We start from the raw sequence: 16,592 nt of genomic DNA on the forward strand, positions 1-16,592 counted from the left end.
TTTCTGAATACCATACCTCAGAACCTTTTGAGTTTAATATTAATAGTTTTTATCTTGACTATTTTACTTTGTGTCATTTTATGTCATCTTTTCTTATTTATATTTTTAATGATATGTAATGTGAAATATTTGTAATTATTATTATTTTTTATTAAAAAACAGAAAGAAATCAACCAAACAATAAAAATGAATAGCGTCATTGCGTAATGGCTGTTTTACAACATAATAGTTTAATATGTATGTGTTGCTCCGGGAATGATAGTGTTCTGTCAGGATTGTGTAGGCCACAAAGTGAGCCTTTAGTGGACCGGTAGAGAATACGGGCGTGCTTGCAGGAACAAATCACAGCACCTCAGATTAAAGAGGCACAACGCAGTTATTGCAATATTCCATGATGAAACAACGCATTCCAAAATAAAAGCCATGCTGAAAACACCTCTAATATATATATATATATATATATAAAAAAGTGAACCATTTGAACCAGTCCAAAGTACCAGCAACACTACAGCTGACTCGCAAGAAACTCGTCGCACAGTTTTGAATTTTGGGTCGGCCGAACCTCCATAGAACCGGGCTTCCTCGAGTGTAGTTTCACCAAGAGTCGCTGCCTTGGAGATACAGACGAGCGGGACTTTAACGTCCACAGTGCACCGCGACCAGAGAGCCTGTTGTTGCAGGAGCTCCCCTCGCCCGCTAGAGGTCGCAGGCGGCTGCCTGCCACCGCAGATCTCACAAGTATGTGCAGGCAGCGTCTCGTGGTCCGCGGCAGTCTGTAGATCTTTGTTTTGCTTTATCCAGGTCATCCTCGCGACCGCCGTGTTGTTGTCACTCTCTCACTCTCACCGCTGGCCGCCAGTGTTTACTCTCCGGCATGTCATCCATCCCCAGCCACGGGACACGCGCGGTGCCGTTCGCGTTCGGTCGTGTCGCTCCGTCGACGGTTATTGACACACAACTATGTTTGCAGGGCACGCGGGCAGTTTGGTGAAGAAGGGAAGGCGCGCGACAGGCTGACGGCTGCCGGGCTGCCTGGCTTCCCTTCTCGCGGCAAGGAAACAACACAACACAACACAACACAACACAACACAACACAACACAATACAACCAGTCGCTGTCGACAATTTTGCGGGTCCATGATGGCGATGTTTCGGAGCTTTGTGTCAGCGAGCAGCCAGCTCCGACAGCAGCAGCAGCAGCAGCAGCAGCAGCAGCAGCCCGGCGGCAGCAGCAGCAGCAGCAGCAGCAGTCCAGGCTCTGGAGCTGCACCGGCCGAGAGCATCGAGAGTCAGTTCTCCTGTCCCATCTGCCTGGAAGTCTACCACAAACCAGTCAGCATCTCCAGCTGCACGCACACGTAAAGTAGCTTCCTCCTGTCTGGGTGCTTTACTACAGTGTCTGTTGTCGATGGTTGAGTGGAATTAAGAAGCTAAAACCAGAATTCCACGGTGTTTCAACAACAGTTGCCATTTTTTTTTAACCGATCCCTCCTCCTTGTTTTTCTTCTTTCATCTGATTTTTTTTTTTTGTGTGTGTGTGTGTGTGTGTGTGTGTGTGTGTGTGTGTGTGTGTGTGTGTGTGGTCTGAGGTGATGTGAACAATAGAATATAATACATGTTCTTTATTAATCCCAAATTAGGAAACAACACTCTTGCAGCACTACAACAATGCAATAAATAAGATACACGTTAATTACAGCAATTACAAGAGACATTCAAGTCGATCTCCATACAAACAAACCAGAGCAGATGTTATTATTATTATTATTATATAAACAATAATAATATTTTTAAGTTGTGGTCTACTAGATGCAAAGACAAGTTCATTATTCGTGACCTATTGCCAACCCCTGCATTGAATAATTTGTCACAGTGTGGATTGTTGTCATGAAGAGACGCCGCCACCACCAACCAGAAGGCTGCTCTCCTCAGGAGGAGGAGGAGTCATGAGCGGTCCTGGTTCCTGTTTATATGGCTGCTAGCAGAGCACACAGTGACGCTACGTTGCAACATTCTGAAACAAAGGGAAGTCGAGGTGAACATATTTCTTCCAGGTCGGCTGTGATGAAACCTGGTGACCAATGTCCACTGTGGTTCAGCCTTCATCTGACTGACTGGGTGACTTAATATTCAGGTTTGCAGGGGTTTTATGTACCTGCAGCACGTACATAAAACAAGGCTATACTTGTGTGTAATATGAATCATGTTTTAGCCTGTCACCGTGTTCATGGGTAATTGGACACTGTAATCGTGGCATCCGGTCCCAAAGAGAGGACTGATCTGTTTGAGTAGCAAGTGACGGTTGTGTGTGAAAACAGTGCAAGTCGTGGATAACAAGGAACAGAGGCGAGCAGAGCTCCCAGGTGACAGCAGCTCTATTTCCAGTGAAAGGGAAAATTCTGCTATTTTTACCCCTGACTGATGAAAGTTTGGGGAAAAATCTGCTGCAGATGCTTTTTAGCTGCTCAGGCGGTGGCGGCAGCAACAGCAGCAGCAGCAGCAGCAGCAGCAGCAGCAGCTTGTGCTTCCCACTCAAACCCGCTGTACTCTTTGTTTGATCAGGGTGGACTGCACGGAACTCACAAAGAAAATGATTTTAGGGTTAAAACTCAGCGCCCTCCACTGCTTCCGTGCAAATTTGGGATCTTTTTTTGTCTTTGGTCATGAGTTAGATCAGATTAGATATTCCTTGATTCATCCCTCAGTGGGAAAAAAATAAATTGCAGCAGCAGCAGTACACACAACAAACAACAAATATTCACATATATCAGGTATAAAAATAGAAAAATAAAAAATCAGATGAAAGAACTGGTAAGAAGAGCTAGAAACTGGCTGCAGGTAGGGGGCGCTGTAGAGGTGATGGAGGAACAAATCTCAAGCAGAGATGATATGAAATGATTGACATCAGCTATCATCAAACAAAGAGCAACAGTTTGGACCAATAGAGGAGGAGAGAAGCTGGCTGTTGATGCTGCGTCTTCTCCTCTGCTGCTGCAGCTTCTGTGGGGAGTGTCTACAGCCATGTCTCCAGGTGACCTCGCCCCTTTGCCCCCTGTGCCGAGTGCCCTTTGACCCCAAGAAGGTGGAGCGCTCCTCCAGCGTGGAGAAACAGCTGGCCTCGTACAAAGCCCCCTGCAGGGGCTGTAGCAAAAAGGTGAGCAGGACTCAATCTGGTTGCTTTATATCCCGACTACCAGGTGAACCGATTCCCGACTACCAGGTGAACCGATTCCCGACTACCAGGTGAACTGCTTTGTCTTTTTGCAGGTGGCCCTGGTGAAGATGAGGTCCCACATTGCATCGTGTTCTAAAGTACAGGAGCAAATTGCCAACTGCCCCAAGTTTGTGTCAGTGGTCCCCACCTCCCAGCCCATTCCCAGGTAAACCTGCTGCACATTCTGTTCTATTCTATTCTATTCTATTCTATGTCTTTATAACTGCTAGGAAAATAAGAAACTGAAAAATACATTTTCACACGGGGTGAAATGAGATGCATTGCACTGAAATATGAACCTTGCAGCGTATGTGTGTGTAGTGCACGTGGTCAGGCACTGACGGTGTGTGATGACATCATACATGCTGCAGAAGTGAGTCCTGCCGACCCAGTGGAGGACTCGCGGTCGTTGTGTGTCAATGTGTTTCTCATGACTTGCAGCAACATCCCCAACCGCTCCACGTTCGTGTGTCCGTTCTGCGGTGCCAGAAACCTGGACCAGCAGGAACTGGTCAAGCACTGCATGGACAACCATCGTAACGACCCCAATAAAGTGGTGAGACACCGTCGCACTGCAGTCTCCCCATCAAGACTGCTTGCTCGGCTCGCTTGCATTTTATGTTTTCAGCCCCAAAAGCAATCCAAAGAATCCTTGATTGACAGACAGACAGACAGACAGACAGGCAGACAGGCAGACAACAGAGATGATAGAATAGAATACAATAGAATAGAACTTTAGTAATCCCCAAGGGTGAATTCAAACTTTTACAGCAGCGTGATTATAAAAATAAAAGCACTAAACATTCAACAGTAAATACATAATTGTAAGTACATAAATAGTACTGAGGGAATTTATGAAATGCTAGGACAAGTGTAGGACAAGTGTGTGCTCCGTGTGTGCTTAGTGTGTGTACTTTGGGGGGATGGAGGGTGATACTATATGTTATATAATATATTCACCCTCCTCCCCAGGCAGTGTGGAGGCCACACGCACCAGACTGCCTGCTCCATGTATTGGGTCTGTTGGCCAAGGTTAACATTTGCTTCACATCTGAAAGAAAAGTAATTCAGTCCAAGGTCGAGATGTGGAAGAGAGTGGGAGGATTTCTTCCTGACTCTTTCTGCCCCACTGCAGGTCAACCGTGGAAGTCACGCTGCCTGTTTTTGTGTCTGCCTGCTGCCACTGTTGTGGCTCCTTTACAAGATGGCTCGTGTTTTTGTCTCCCCGCCTCTCAGATGTTTTGTCTGAGGAAAAATAAAAAACAGCGAAAGCTTTTGTTGGAGGTTTCCTGTTTCCTGTTACCGGCCGACGTGTGTTTTCTAATGCGCTGCTTTAGTTTTCTCCAGAGACTTCCTGCTCTGCCCTAAAGTTCTGCACCGCTCCCTTGTTTACTTGCCATTATGTTGATTAGTCCCTGTTAATTAGCTGCTTCAGTCTGTTGCGTTCTGGGGAGTCTCTGAAAAATCATAAAATCGAGTTTCCTTTGTGATATCTTTTTGTTCCTTTAGGCAAAGAAAAACTACACAACTGCGAACTGACTGCTTGAACTTGTGCTTTGTTGATTCTTTGGGCCACACTGCTGAGGAAAGTGGCAATAATGGGATGATGGGGACCTTCTGGCCTCCTGCGACCTCTGCCCTCATTAGCAGAGACGCCCTGGCCTGAAGTTCACTTCTCACCGACATTGTCGTGAATACTGTTGGCTGTTTTATTGAAGGGAAAGGTTGGATGAGAATGGACCTGAAAGCCTGATTGTTGCTGGTGACCCAGTTTGGATGCAGGCCAATAAACAGCGTGTACAGTATGCGGTTGAGCAGCCATCTCGCCTGAGAAGACTCTGCTTGGTGTTGCTGCTTCTCTTCACGCAATGTCTTCTAAAACTGAACTGCAGGTGCTGCAGATGTTTCAGATGTTGAGTAGCAGCCATGTCTTGACTGCAGCTCCTGTGTTGGCCTGCAGGTGTGTCCAGTGTGTGCAGCTATGCCATGGGGAGACCCCAACTACAAGAGCTCCAACTTCCTCCAGCATCTCCTCCACAGACACAAGTTTTCCTACGACACCTTCGTTGTGAGTCCAGGCCTGTTGTCTTTTTCACAGTTATTACAGTTGATCCACATGGGGGGAGCGACACCCGTGCCCTCACCACTGCGGCTCAAGATGGTCTACTGGGTTGCCTGTCCAGGAACTTCTCACGGGAATGCACCTTGTTCTCTGGACAACACGTGCCAGCCAACACCAGTTCCTCTTCCACGTTTATAGAATGGGTGGATGGACGGATGGATGGATAGATGGATGGGTGGGTGGGTGGATAGATGGGTGGGTGGATGGACGGATGGATGGATGATGGATGGACGGTTGGATGGATGAATGGGTGGATGGATGGATGGGTGGGTGGATGGGTGGGTGGATGGATGGGTGGATGGATGGATGGGTGGGTGGATGGATGGGAGGATGGATGGGTGGATGGATGGGAGGATGGATGGGTGGATGGATGGGTGGGTGGATGGATGGGTGGGTGGATGGATGGGAGGATGGATGGGTGGATGGATGGGAGGATGGATGGGTGGGTGGATGGATGGGAGGATGGATGGATGGGTGGATGGGTGGGTGGATGGATGGGTGGATGATAGATGGATGGACAGTTGGATGGATGGATGGGTGGATGGTAGATGGGTGGGTGGATGGGAGGATGGATGGGTGGATGGATGGGAGGATGGATGGATGGGTGGATGGATGGATGGACAGTTGGATGGGTGGATGGTAGATGGGTGGATGGATGGGTGGGGATGGATGGATGATGGATGGATGGGTGGATGGATGATGGATAGATGGATGGATGGATGGACAGTTGGATGGATGGATGGGTGGATGGTAGATGGGTGGGTGTAGGCCAGACCACCACAGTCATCCAGTCCTGGATGCTAAATGTTTCCATTGTGTTTTTAATGAAGTTGTAATTTAGTTTTTTTCCAAACCTTTCTTTGCGTCTTGGCAGGACTACAGCATTGACGAAGAGGCGGCCCTGCAGGCGGCTCTGGCTCTGTCGCTGGCTGAGAACTGAGCCAGCGCCGCCGCCACCACCACCACCACCACCACCACCATCTCCTCTTCTCAAACTCCACCAGCACTGACTGCTGCTGCTGCTGCTGCTGCTGCTCCGTCAGTCTGCAGGATGGCCTCGCCACCGTCGGGTCCCACTCAACTCTCACTGCTGCTGCTTCTCACGCTCCTGCTGCGCCGCTCATTCTTTCAGCTCTGGTGGAAAACGATAGGAGGTGGAGGAGAAGGAGGAGGAGGAGGAGGAGGAGCAGCTCTCACCTCCACGTCCTGTCTGCCGTGTGGACGGATGCAGTTTGAAGGGCTACCTCCACCTGATGTTTGAAATATTCCGGAGCCTGTTCCACTTTAGTCCTGAAGCTGTGACTGACTGGAGCTGGATCAGCGTTGACTCTCTGATCAGCGTTAACTCTCTGATCAGCGTTAACTCTGACACACGCAGGCTCACAGAAAGGAGATTTTTTTTCTGTCTTTTTTTTTTGTTTTCTTCCTGCAGACTGGCCGGATTTATCCACTGCATCTCATTGGCCAGCGCTCGATCGACCGACTGACCTAACATTGCAACTGAAACGCAGCTCCTGGGTCAGTTCGTAGTGACTTTGTATTGCACATATCACACGATAGCCGCGTGCTAAGTGGAGTCATGGAGTCAACGGGGCTCACTGGGTTGTGTTCAGGGTGCAGTCTGCCATCAGGTTGAGCTGGCCTCAACTCTTCTCACTTTTTAAGTCACTTTCCAACACGGCACGTCTCCCCCCTGTGCCACTGTGTCACTGTCACTGTGTCACTGTGTCACTGTCTCATGTAAATACGTGAAGAAAAAGGCTTTTCCTCTTCAAGATGTCCTGTAAAGTTTCCACAGCATGTTACTGAAGACCAGCTCCATGAGTGACCCGTCGCTAGCGGCCTCCCTGGCCTGCAGGAGAGCTCCAGCAACACTCAGTGTGTGTGTGTGTGTGTGTGTGTGTGTGTGTGTCAGCCCTGCGATAATGTAGCTGAGCACCTGTGTGTGTGTGTGTGTTGCGTGGCCAGTTTGCTGGTCCAGAGCAGCGACAGCCTCCTGCTCAGCTGGCTGTGAGCTGCTGCTGGCCTGCAATAATCCCCTCATCAACATCTTGGTCAGGAGGCTAATGGCTACTGTTCCCCGCAGCATTATTATTATTATTGTTGTTGTTATTATTATTATTATTGTTGTTATGCACAACCAAGGCTCATTAGCTCGCTAATTTGTTGACCTGGGTTGCGTGTGTGCGTTCTAACGACTCTCCTGTGCTGCTGCTCCCTCTTGAAGTCCCACTGAGACTCCAGTGGATGCAGATCAGGTTGAATCTGAAAGAGCCAGAAGGTGGCGCCCCGACAGACGCTTGGCTTTTTTCTTTCTTTTGTTCTACTATAGTTGAAGCTTTGTGAGTGCAGTGTTGCGTAGTTAAGAGTTGTGTGTTACTATTTAATCACGTGAGGTATAAATACAATGCTGCAAAGATTACATTGTACTAGAAGCAATATATTAGTCTACCGAGAGTTTACTCTGCGGTCTCCTTTTAGGTTCACTTGATTACTTTTGCATTTCAACACCTTTCATTTTTCTATGCACTCTGAAATAAACTTTTTGAAATTGAGAAGCAGATGCATGTTTTTAAGATGCACATTTTTCACAAGTTTCCTCTCAGCAGCAGCAGCAGCAGCAAAACTGTAATTTCTGTTTTTTTTTGTGGCGTCTGTAGTTTAAAGACGTGGTGCAGGCAACAGCTCCCCCTGCTGGACGTTCATACGACCTCCACCTTGTCACTGGTCAAGCTCACCTCCAGTTTCCTCTGTGGGGTATTAAACTACTGAGACTAAATTTAAACACCTGATGGTTGATTCTTCATCTTTACTGCTGTTCAGTTTGGCTCACGTTCACACAGTCCAGGAAAAACCAGGTCTGTGTTTGCGGACTGAATGTTTGATGCTCAGCTGCTTTGTCGTCGCCCGAGAAAACCAACTGGATGGAAAAAGATGAAACTGCACCGATGAAGCAACTCATCATTTCTACCCACCAGAACTCTTCACTACCCACCAGAACTCTTCACTGGCATTGCTCAAGCAAAGGCCGATGTTCCAAACTTGACTCCAGTCGGCTTTGAAAGACCCGAGAGTTGAAGAGTTGTGGACGGAGGTCTCCAGCTCATCCAGATGTTGTCTGCTGCTTCACCTTCTGCTTCACCTTCTGCTCCCAGCAAGATTTTTTGTGAGTCGTCTCGACTTTGAAGAGCTCTATTTTTGGAGGATGAATTCTCTGTCTGAAAAAACACTTTGTTGCAATACTTGAATCATTGACGTTCCTCCACCACACACGCACGCCAGACGTGAGAGATGGTGATGTCTTTTGTATGTTAACAATAGCAGTCGGTCCTCTAGGCATGCAGAGCCATATGAAACACCACACACACACACACACAGTGAGATGATGCTTTCTGCGAGGCCGAAGATGAACTGAGGGACTCAGCAGTTGCGTTTCGATCCACCAAACTCGCATTTGTATAATAAATCATTGAAGATCCTGTACATTACGTCTGGCCTTCAGAATCTGTCTTTTGCTGATGTACCATTTGTATTGTCTGTGTGACAATAAAGTCTTTGGCGACTGAGTGAAGCTGCAGTGTGTAGTCGGTAGCCCCCTAGAGGTTGTGGGGTGGAACTTCCTGAACATCGCTGGTCAGGAGGATCCTGCTGCTGCTGCTGCTGCTGCTCAGATTTCAATGAGGACCAACACGTAACTTGTGGACAAAGTGAAAATGCAGCGTTTCCAAAGTGACTTTTTGGGGGTGACTTTGTGGTGGAGTGATGTCAGCAGCACAGCGCCGGCAAACCTTCAGTCTTCCTCACGGCAACACACTGAACCTTTCCTGTCAGAGAGAGGAGCGTCGTCCACCGTCTGTCCTCTTCTGTTGTGTTTTCTGTGCTTGAACTGAATGCGGTTGACGGGGAAACGCCTTCACGCAACGCTGCCATGCAGGCCAAGCAGGTGACAGGCAGGTGGCCAGGGTCCGCGAGGAGGTGTTGGAACGCCACCGATGTTCAAAGAGGGAAGCGGTCAGAGGAGAGAATTCCCACTGACGGAGAGGTGTTGCTGTGTCGGGACGCAACAATCCGTCAACATTCACTGGGAACTGACACATTCCTTTTGGATTGTCGTCTACTTCCTTTCCAGAAGCGCATGTATACATGCAGTACACACTGTGTAACCTAGACTGCTGTTTTCTCATGCCAGTACTTCTCTTGTGTAAACTGTTTGTCGTTCTCAAACACATAAAAATGGAAATCCGTCACATTAATGGAAGCTGTTTTTCTTTTGAGCCGCCTTCATTCAACACCGACACTGACCACTGCCTTCTGTCTGCTTGATTGTTTTACACTCATGTTACCATACATATCTGTTAGAAATGTGTGTGTGGTTGCTGCCTAGCCTAGCCTAGCCTAGCCTAGCCTAGCCTAGCCGCAGTGGTTATTGTCTGTTTCTGTGTCATCTGCTTCCTTGGTGTGTTTAACCTAGCCTAGCCTAGCCTAGCCTAGCCGCAGTGGTTATTGTCTGTTTCTGTGTCATCTGCTTCCTTGTTGTGTTTAACCTAGCCTAGCCTAGCCTAGCCGCAGTGGTTATTGTCTGTTTCTGTGTCATCTGCTTCCTTGGTGTGTTTAACCTAGCCTAGCCTAGCCTAGCCGCAGTGGTTATTGTCTGTTTCTGTGTCATCTGCTTCCTTGGTGTGTTTAGCCTAGCCTAGCCTAGCCTAGCCGCAGTGGTTATTATCTGTTTCTGTGTCATCTGCTTCCTTGGTGTGTTTAACCTAGCCTAGCCTAGCCGCAGTGGTTATTGTCTGTTTCTGTGTCATCTGCTTCCTTGGTGTGTTTAACCTAGCCTAGCCTAGCCTAGCCTAGCCGCAGTGGTTATTGTCTGTTTCTGTGTCATCTGCTTCCTTGTTGTGTTTAACCTAGCCTAGCCTAGCCTAGCCTAGCTGCAGTGGTTATCGTCTGTTTCTGTGTCATCTGCTTCCTTGGTGTGTTTAACCTAGCCTAGCCTAGCCTAGCCTAGCCTAGCCGCAGTGGTTATTGTCTGTTTCTGTGTCATCTGCTTCCTTGGTGTGTTTAACCTAGCCTAGCCTAGCCTAGCCTAGCCTAGCCGCAGTGGTTATCGTCTGTTTCTGTGTCATCTGCTTCCTTGTTGTGTTTAACCTAGCCTAACCTAGCCTAGCCTAGCCTAGCCTAGCCTAGCCGCAGTGGTTATTGTCTGTTTCTGTGTCATCTGCTTCCTTGGTGTGTTTAACCTAGCCTAACCTAGCCTAGCCTAGCCTAGCCTAGCCTAGCCGCAGTGGTTATTGTCTGTTTCTGTGTCATCTGCTTCCTTGGTGTGTTTAACCTAGCCTAGCCTAGCCTAGCCTAGCCGCAGTGGTTATTGTCTGTTTCCTTGGTGTGTTTAATGGTCAGCTGACCACTCAGCTCCAGGAAGTCTTCTTGCTCTTGAATGACACTGAAGACAACACCTTTTTTCCCCTCAACACTTTGGATGTAACCAGAGTGGAAAGCAATAGATAGCAACACGTACTCTCACAAATACATGTTAATATTAAAGAGGTGCACGGCCGCCCGAGCACTAAACTATGCTACGCAGTGCCAACACTGTCTCTGGAATGTCTGAAAATCAGCCAATTTGTATTGTCAGTGGAAGCAACATCGATGGAGTGATGCTTCATTTATTCTGTTCTACCTCTAGATGGCACTAAGTTCTACAAAGTGAACCTTTAACGTTCTTTCGGCTCTTCCACGTCTAATTTTACCGCAGCAACTGTCTGTGGAAAGTACCAGCTGATCTGATCGCCATTAAGTCTAAAAATTCTCCCACTAATCAAGTCCGCAGTCACATGGTGCTTTTTTTCTCTGTCTTGGCCTTACATTGGGAGCCTAATTATAGGTCTCATATCTGGACAGCGGCTAATTCCGGCAACGCTGTATTGTATTACTGACACACCATGAGGAGCAGAGCTGCTTCCATTCCCAATATAACATCTTTCCATGTATTTTTAGGCCTGCTGGGAGTCAGAATAGCATCCGTGTGTTGTGAAAGTGAAGCTGGCTGGCTGCTTGGGAATATGAAGAACTTGTTCCACAGCCGCAGGCTCCTCCTCCTCCTCCCCATGCCGTTCCAATACGTCAGAGCAAAGCCATTCTGCCTGACAAACAACAGGTGTTCACATCAAGCTCAGTGTACAGGTGCAGGGCAAAGCAAGGGGATTCCTGCATCATCCTCATCATCATCATCATCATCATCCTCAGTATTTTGTATTCCTCCCCCATGCAGACGGTCTAATTGCATCCTTAGACAGATGCATTTCAACCATCAGATGACACTCAATGGACTTGATAGAGTGAGCTGATCTGGTCATACAATGCACTTTTTCTCTGACCTTTCTTCTCTCACAGTATCTCAGGCCTCGTCGCGCCGTTCACTCATGAGGTGTGATGAATAGCCCGGCTCCAAAGTAGTAGCCAGAACCGCACTTCACCATCACGACTCGTTGACTTTGAGGTTTGACCTCAAGCTGTGCTCTGGATTCCCTCCGTGGAGGTCCGTGGAGGATGGAGCTGACTGACTGCTTGCCACAGGCACAGCACCGGTGGTTAAGAACCAGTGATGGAGATGTTGAATTCATTTTTCTTTTTAACATTTCACATTTCCCAAGACACTTTTTCGATTTTGATGAGTGGATTTCCCAGTAATGCAGCCCAAAGGAACTCTTAATAAGGAGCACGTTGTCTTTATTTTGGTAGGCAGGCTAAATGTAAACAGGAAATGGAATTTTTTTGGCAGTTTTAATACAAAAGTGTCGAATGAATCAAGGTTGTAACGTCTAGAAGTTATCATCACCTAGAAAAAGAAAAGCTCTACACATGATGCAAGATATAAAAAAAAAAACAAAACAACCAAACAAAACAACGCAACGAGCTCAACAATCACCATCACACCTGCTGGACGGTCGGAGGAATCGCTGATCGATTCATCAAGCATCGCCTCCAAATTGAATCCAGGCTCCCTGGACACAGTCACGGAAAAAAAAACACGCTTGTTGCGGTGGCGGCAGTGCTGCCATTGGACGGCCGGGCACAAATAACACGAGCAGTGCGCGACGGATGGATTGTCGCTCCCGTGTCTGCTCTGCAAACTGGCCTCCGAGTCTGCTGAGGAACTCCCTGAACTCAGGCGTCCATGCACGTCGTCTCGTATAGCAACACGGCAGGTGGAGGTCGGAGGAGAACAGCACAGCGGCGTGTGTGTTAATACCAGGCGTAAATACAAATGCGGTGACCTTGTTGCAATCTGATCCCATTAAAACAAACACAGTTCAACGGCGGGAGTGCAGGACGCACGACAGAGGCGCTTCTTCGAGGCGGAGGAGGCTCGACTGACGTGCTCGACGCTTCCACCGTCTGCCAGCGCAGCGACGGGCAGCGCGAGGACAACGAGTAGAAGATCCACGTTCCCGCTGAGACTCAGAGTCTCAGTCGGCGCAGTTCCAGAGAGCCTCAGGAGGAGCCGTGGGCTCCAGCAGGCCGTCAGGACAGTGGACAGCCCGCCTCCTGATGCTTGGCTAGTAAAGAGATCCTGGAGAAGGTCTTCAGGCAGCACGCACACTGGTACTTCTTCATTTCAGAGTGGGTTTGGAGGTGAGCGCGGAGGTTGGACCTGTCTGCGAAGGCCCGGTTGCAGTGGAGGCAGGAGAAGGGTTTCTCTCCTGCGGAGGAGACACATTGACAGCATCACAATCAGTCCTGAGAAACACACACACACACACACACACACACACGCTGCACCCTGGGACACTGTGTTCCACATCCTGTTCCACACTGACGGGCTTTGAACGTCTCCCTTCAAGGACGCTGCTGTGAAGGCCGCGTCCTGTGTGTGTGTGTGTGTGTGTGTGTGTGTGTGTGTGTGCGTCTACGTCTACTGACCAGTGTGGGTGCGTATGTGTCCCTGCAGCAGCCAGGGCCTGGAGAAGGCCTTGCCACACAGGCTGCACACACAGGGCAGCGTGTGCGTCCTGATGTGCATCTTGAGCGCCCCCAGGCTGACGTACTCCTTCTCGCAGTACTTGCAGCTGAAGTACTTCTTGCTGCTCCACTCACACTGGAAGGCCTTGTGCTTGGCCAGGCCAAAGACGCTCAAGTGCTCATTGTGACAGTCCAGACACTCCAAGCCGCCGCCCCCGCCGCCGCCGGCGCCACCACCAGGAAGAATAGCTGGAAAAAGAGCGACGAGCGGCAGAGCTGGAGGCGGGAGGCCCTCCCTGCTGCTGCCGCTGCTGCTGCTGCTGTGCTCCTCCGGGACACACTGGGTGTTGCACCTGGTGCCGGGGCAGGGTTCGCTGCTTCCACAAGCTTCTGCAGCGTAAGCCTCTGACCGGTGGCCTAACAGGGAGAGGGTGGACAGAGAAGACTCTGGTGGAGGCTGGTGCTGGGAGGAGGTTGTGGAGGAGGAGGAGGAGGAGGAGGCCGCCGAGGGAGACCGGGCTGACGGCTGTGGAATCGGCTCTGGATGTTGATGTTGATGACGGGGAATGTCACTGTGCAGCAGCGAGTCTTCACCACCGTCCCAGGAGGGGGTGGGGGGGGGGGGGGCGGTGGGTGGATGGGGGGGAGATAAAGAAGAAGAAGGAGAAGAAGGAGAAGAAGAAGTGCATTAGAAAGGATCTCATCACCTCACCTCTGCTTCATCAATCGGACTTCATGTGCTGCACTTGCTGTAGAGCTTCGCGATCGATGATGCAGACATCACGCTGACGGCTGCTGGTACAGCAACAGAGGGCGTTCAACACAGAGTTCCTATCTCTGGTCCCTCAGTGGTCCCTGGCCCTCGGGAGTCAGTCACCAAAGTGGACCAGCAACGTACGGGCAAACGTGCATCATCTGATACCATCTCCTGAACTGTCGTCTCTCATGGCCTGGGAGCTCGGCCGTCCCCACCAGTGATCAACAGTAGAGGCTCCACAAACCAACACGCTGATCCTCCAACTGTCAGCGCAACAGATTCCTTCTTCTGCAGATATATTCTGAACAGCTGTTGAACACCACGGTCACTAGCGCCACCTGAAGGCTCCCAGAACTCTTCTTGCCTATGGGATGGCTCATCTGCGTTTCACAGAAGTTTGTCCACCTGAGATGTACACATTCCTAGGAACGTGGCTCCAATCACCATTCTGATGGTAATAGGAATTCCCCGGAGGCTGTGGGAATGGGGGAATGGGAATGGGAGGAGGGAAGCTGAAGCTCACTTTAAGTTGCTGTATTGGAGCAAACACAACAGTTGGGGAAGGGATTTGTCAGGAGGAGCCTGTGGGGCCGCCACTATAGGCTCTCCAGGCTGCTTAATGGGGCCCTTCTGTCCTCTCAAGGACCGCGGGACAACGCCGCCACCCTTTGGGGAGGGATTTTGCACCTGCTAAACACAAAACTCAATTCAAACAATTGGCCCCTCCCCTTTAGCGTGGCATCGTTCTCCCGTTGGCCGCTCAGCACTTAAAATAAATGTGCTAAACTCTAAAAATGTGGCCCACTTGAAACCTTTGATTCTCTTTCTGACAAACTTTACTGCTTCACTTATGTGAGTAACACCATCAGCTCTCATGAACATTTACAAGCGTTAAAAATCAACAGGGTTTCAACACTCTCATGACTCACTACTGCTTGTGGAATGCAGTATTTACATCTTGATTTATTCATCTCTTCTTCTTCTTCTTCTCCTTCTTCTTCTTCTTCTACTGTATCTTCAATTGAATACATATACACCAACCAGTGTGATGGGACTAATGACATGAAATCCAAAGCGGTGTGGACTGCGTATTAAAATCTCCACGTGCTCCTCTCTTGAGGCCCGTGATGTAAGCTGACGTCCTCTTACCTTCAGTCTTTGACCTTTGCCTCCAATAGTCTGGCCTGCTGCTGCTGCTGCTGCTGCTGCTGCTGCTGCCGTGATGTTTCTTCACCAGGAAGGACCGCGGCATGCTTGCAACCCTCTCCGCTGGAAATGGTTGTGAGTGGCAGCGGTGGCGGCGGTGGTGGTGGTGGTCTCTGGCCAACAGTTCCCAGCAGCAGCTGCGGGTGTGCGGGGGTCTGCTGCTGGAATAAGAGCGGCGGCGGTGGACAGCTGAGGGTCTATGTGCCCGTGGCCCCGGGCATTCTCCTGCTCACCAGCACCAGTCAGGTGTGAGCCAAGGCTCCAGCAGGAGGGAATTTCCACAGATACCAGGGCCCGACCAATTCCAGTGAAAGGACAAGTGCACGGGGCGGGCTCTGGCTGTCAATCAGCACGCCAGCCAACAAAACACATGTGTGAATGGTGATGGCGCTCACTATAGAGCCGCAGAGGCACTTTAAAGTGGCGGAGCGGGGGGCTCCCGGTGCTCACACACAGGCTGGGGGCTGGGGGGGCTGGGGGGGAGAGTGGGGGGGTTCCCACCTCACCCCATCCTCACTCCACAAGAACACAAACCCCCTCTGGCTTGGAATCTCCCCCCAAAGCCTTCAGAGTGGCAGCAGTTTACACAGCAGTCAAGGGAAACAGGGTCCCTGTGGCGGAGATCTAAAAAATAAAAAAACATCAGATTTTTTTTTTTTACTTCTGCTCGAGTTTTTTTTTGGGCCAAAACACTGCCTTCTAAAACATGGTTAATTGAAGTCGGATTTCAATTTATTTTAACACCTTTATATGGACAAAGTTATCGAGCGGGTGATTTTGTGTTACGATGACAGGATTCAGGAACCTGTACTGTTTTAAAAGTGGAGGCAAAATAAGCTGAAGCTCCGAGCTTCAATCAAAAAAAGGGCCAAAGGAAAAAAAATATCAACGACTGGTAAGAAGCTAAAGAGAGGAAGGATGACTGTTGAATGGACCCTGCGTATGTTGGGGATCCCTAACTTTACCGTTTATATCCTACGTCACCAACTGAACCTGTCATCAATATTTATTGAAGATCTCAACACACAAACACAGCTAGCGCACAGTCAGAACACATCATGAACATTAACAGCAACAGCACATTTCAAGTCCCATCAGAAAAACAAACAAACAAACAAACAAACGCAAAAAAATAAGAGCGAAAAGTCAAAAGTCAAACGCGCAGCAAACTCTCGTCTCTTTATTCAACGGAGGTCCACCAACGGCAGGTCAGCAAGGCGCGCGTGCAGGAGCATCAGGCCCTGGTGTTCTTGTGGATGTTACACGGAGCGCGGGCGCCCTCTTTTGGTGGCGGTGTGGATGTGTTGCCTCTCGCTGACAGTCCTCCGGGATGAG

At 49.4% G+C, this 16,592-nt stretch overlaps 2 protein-coding genes across 2 annotated transcripts; one reads left to right on the forward strand and one right to left on the reverse strand.

Annotated features, from left to right (window-relative positions):
- The first annotated feature begins 524 nt into the window (after positions 1-524).
- Positions 525-7,650, forward strand: rnf166 (ring finger protein 166). The gene is made up of 6 exons (XM_076016713.1): positions 525-1,357; positions 2,997-3,153; positions 3,267-3,379; positions 3,655-3,769; positions 5,174-5,281; positions 6,210-7,650. Exons 1-6 carry the CDS (start codon positions 1,137-1,139, stop codon positions 6,273-6,275), a joined length of 780 nt encoding a protein of 259 aa, XP_075872828.1. The 5' UTR covers positions 525-1,136; the 3' UTR covers positions 6,276-7,650.
- A 5,183-nt stretch (positions 7,651-12,833) lies between these two features.
- On the reverse strand, positions 12,834-15,303 carry LOC142882123 (zinc finger protein SNAI3-like). Its single transcript, XM_076016673.1, has 3 exons — positions 15,201-15,303; positions 13,256-13,711; positions 12,834-13,035 (listed from the first exon to the last, which is right to left on the reverse strand). Exons 1-3 carry the CDS (start codon positions 15,301-15,303, stop codon positions 12,857-12,859), a joined length of 738 nt encoding a protein of 245 aa, XP_075872788.1. The 3' UTR covers positions 12,834-12,856.
- Positions 15,304-16,592: the final 1,289 nt, after the last annotated feature.

Source organism: Nelusetta ayraudi, unplaced genomic scaffold, assembly GCF_046127955.1.
Source record: "Nelusetta ayraudi isolate G7.1 ecotype Tasmania unplaced genomic scaffold, CSIRO-AGI_Nayr_v1 ptg000235l, whole genome shotgun sequence".
Lineage (NCBI taxonomy): Eukaryota > Metazoa > Chordata > Actinopteri > Tetraodontiformes > Monacanthidae > Nelusetta > Nelusetta ayraudi.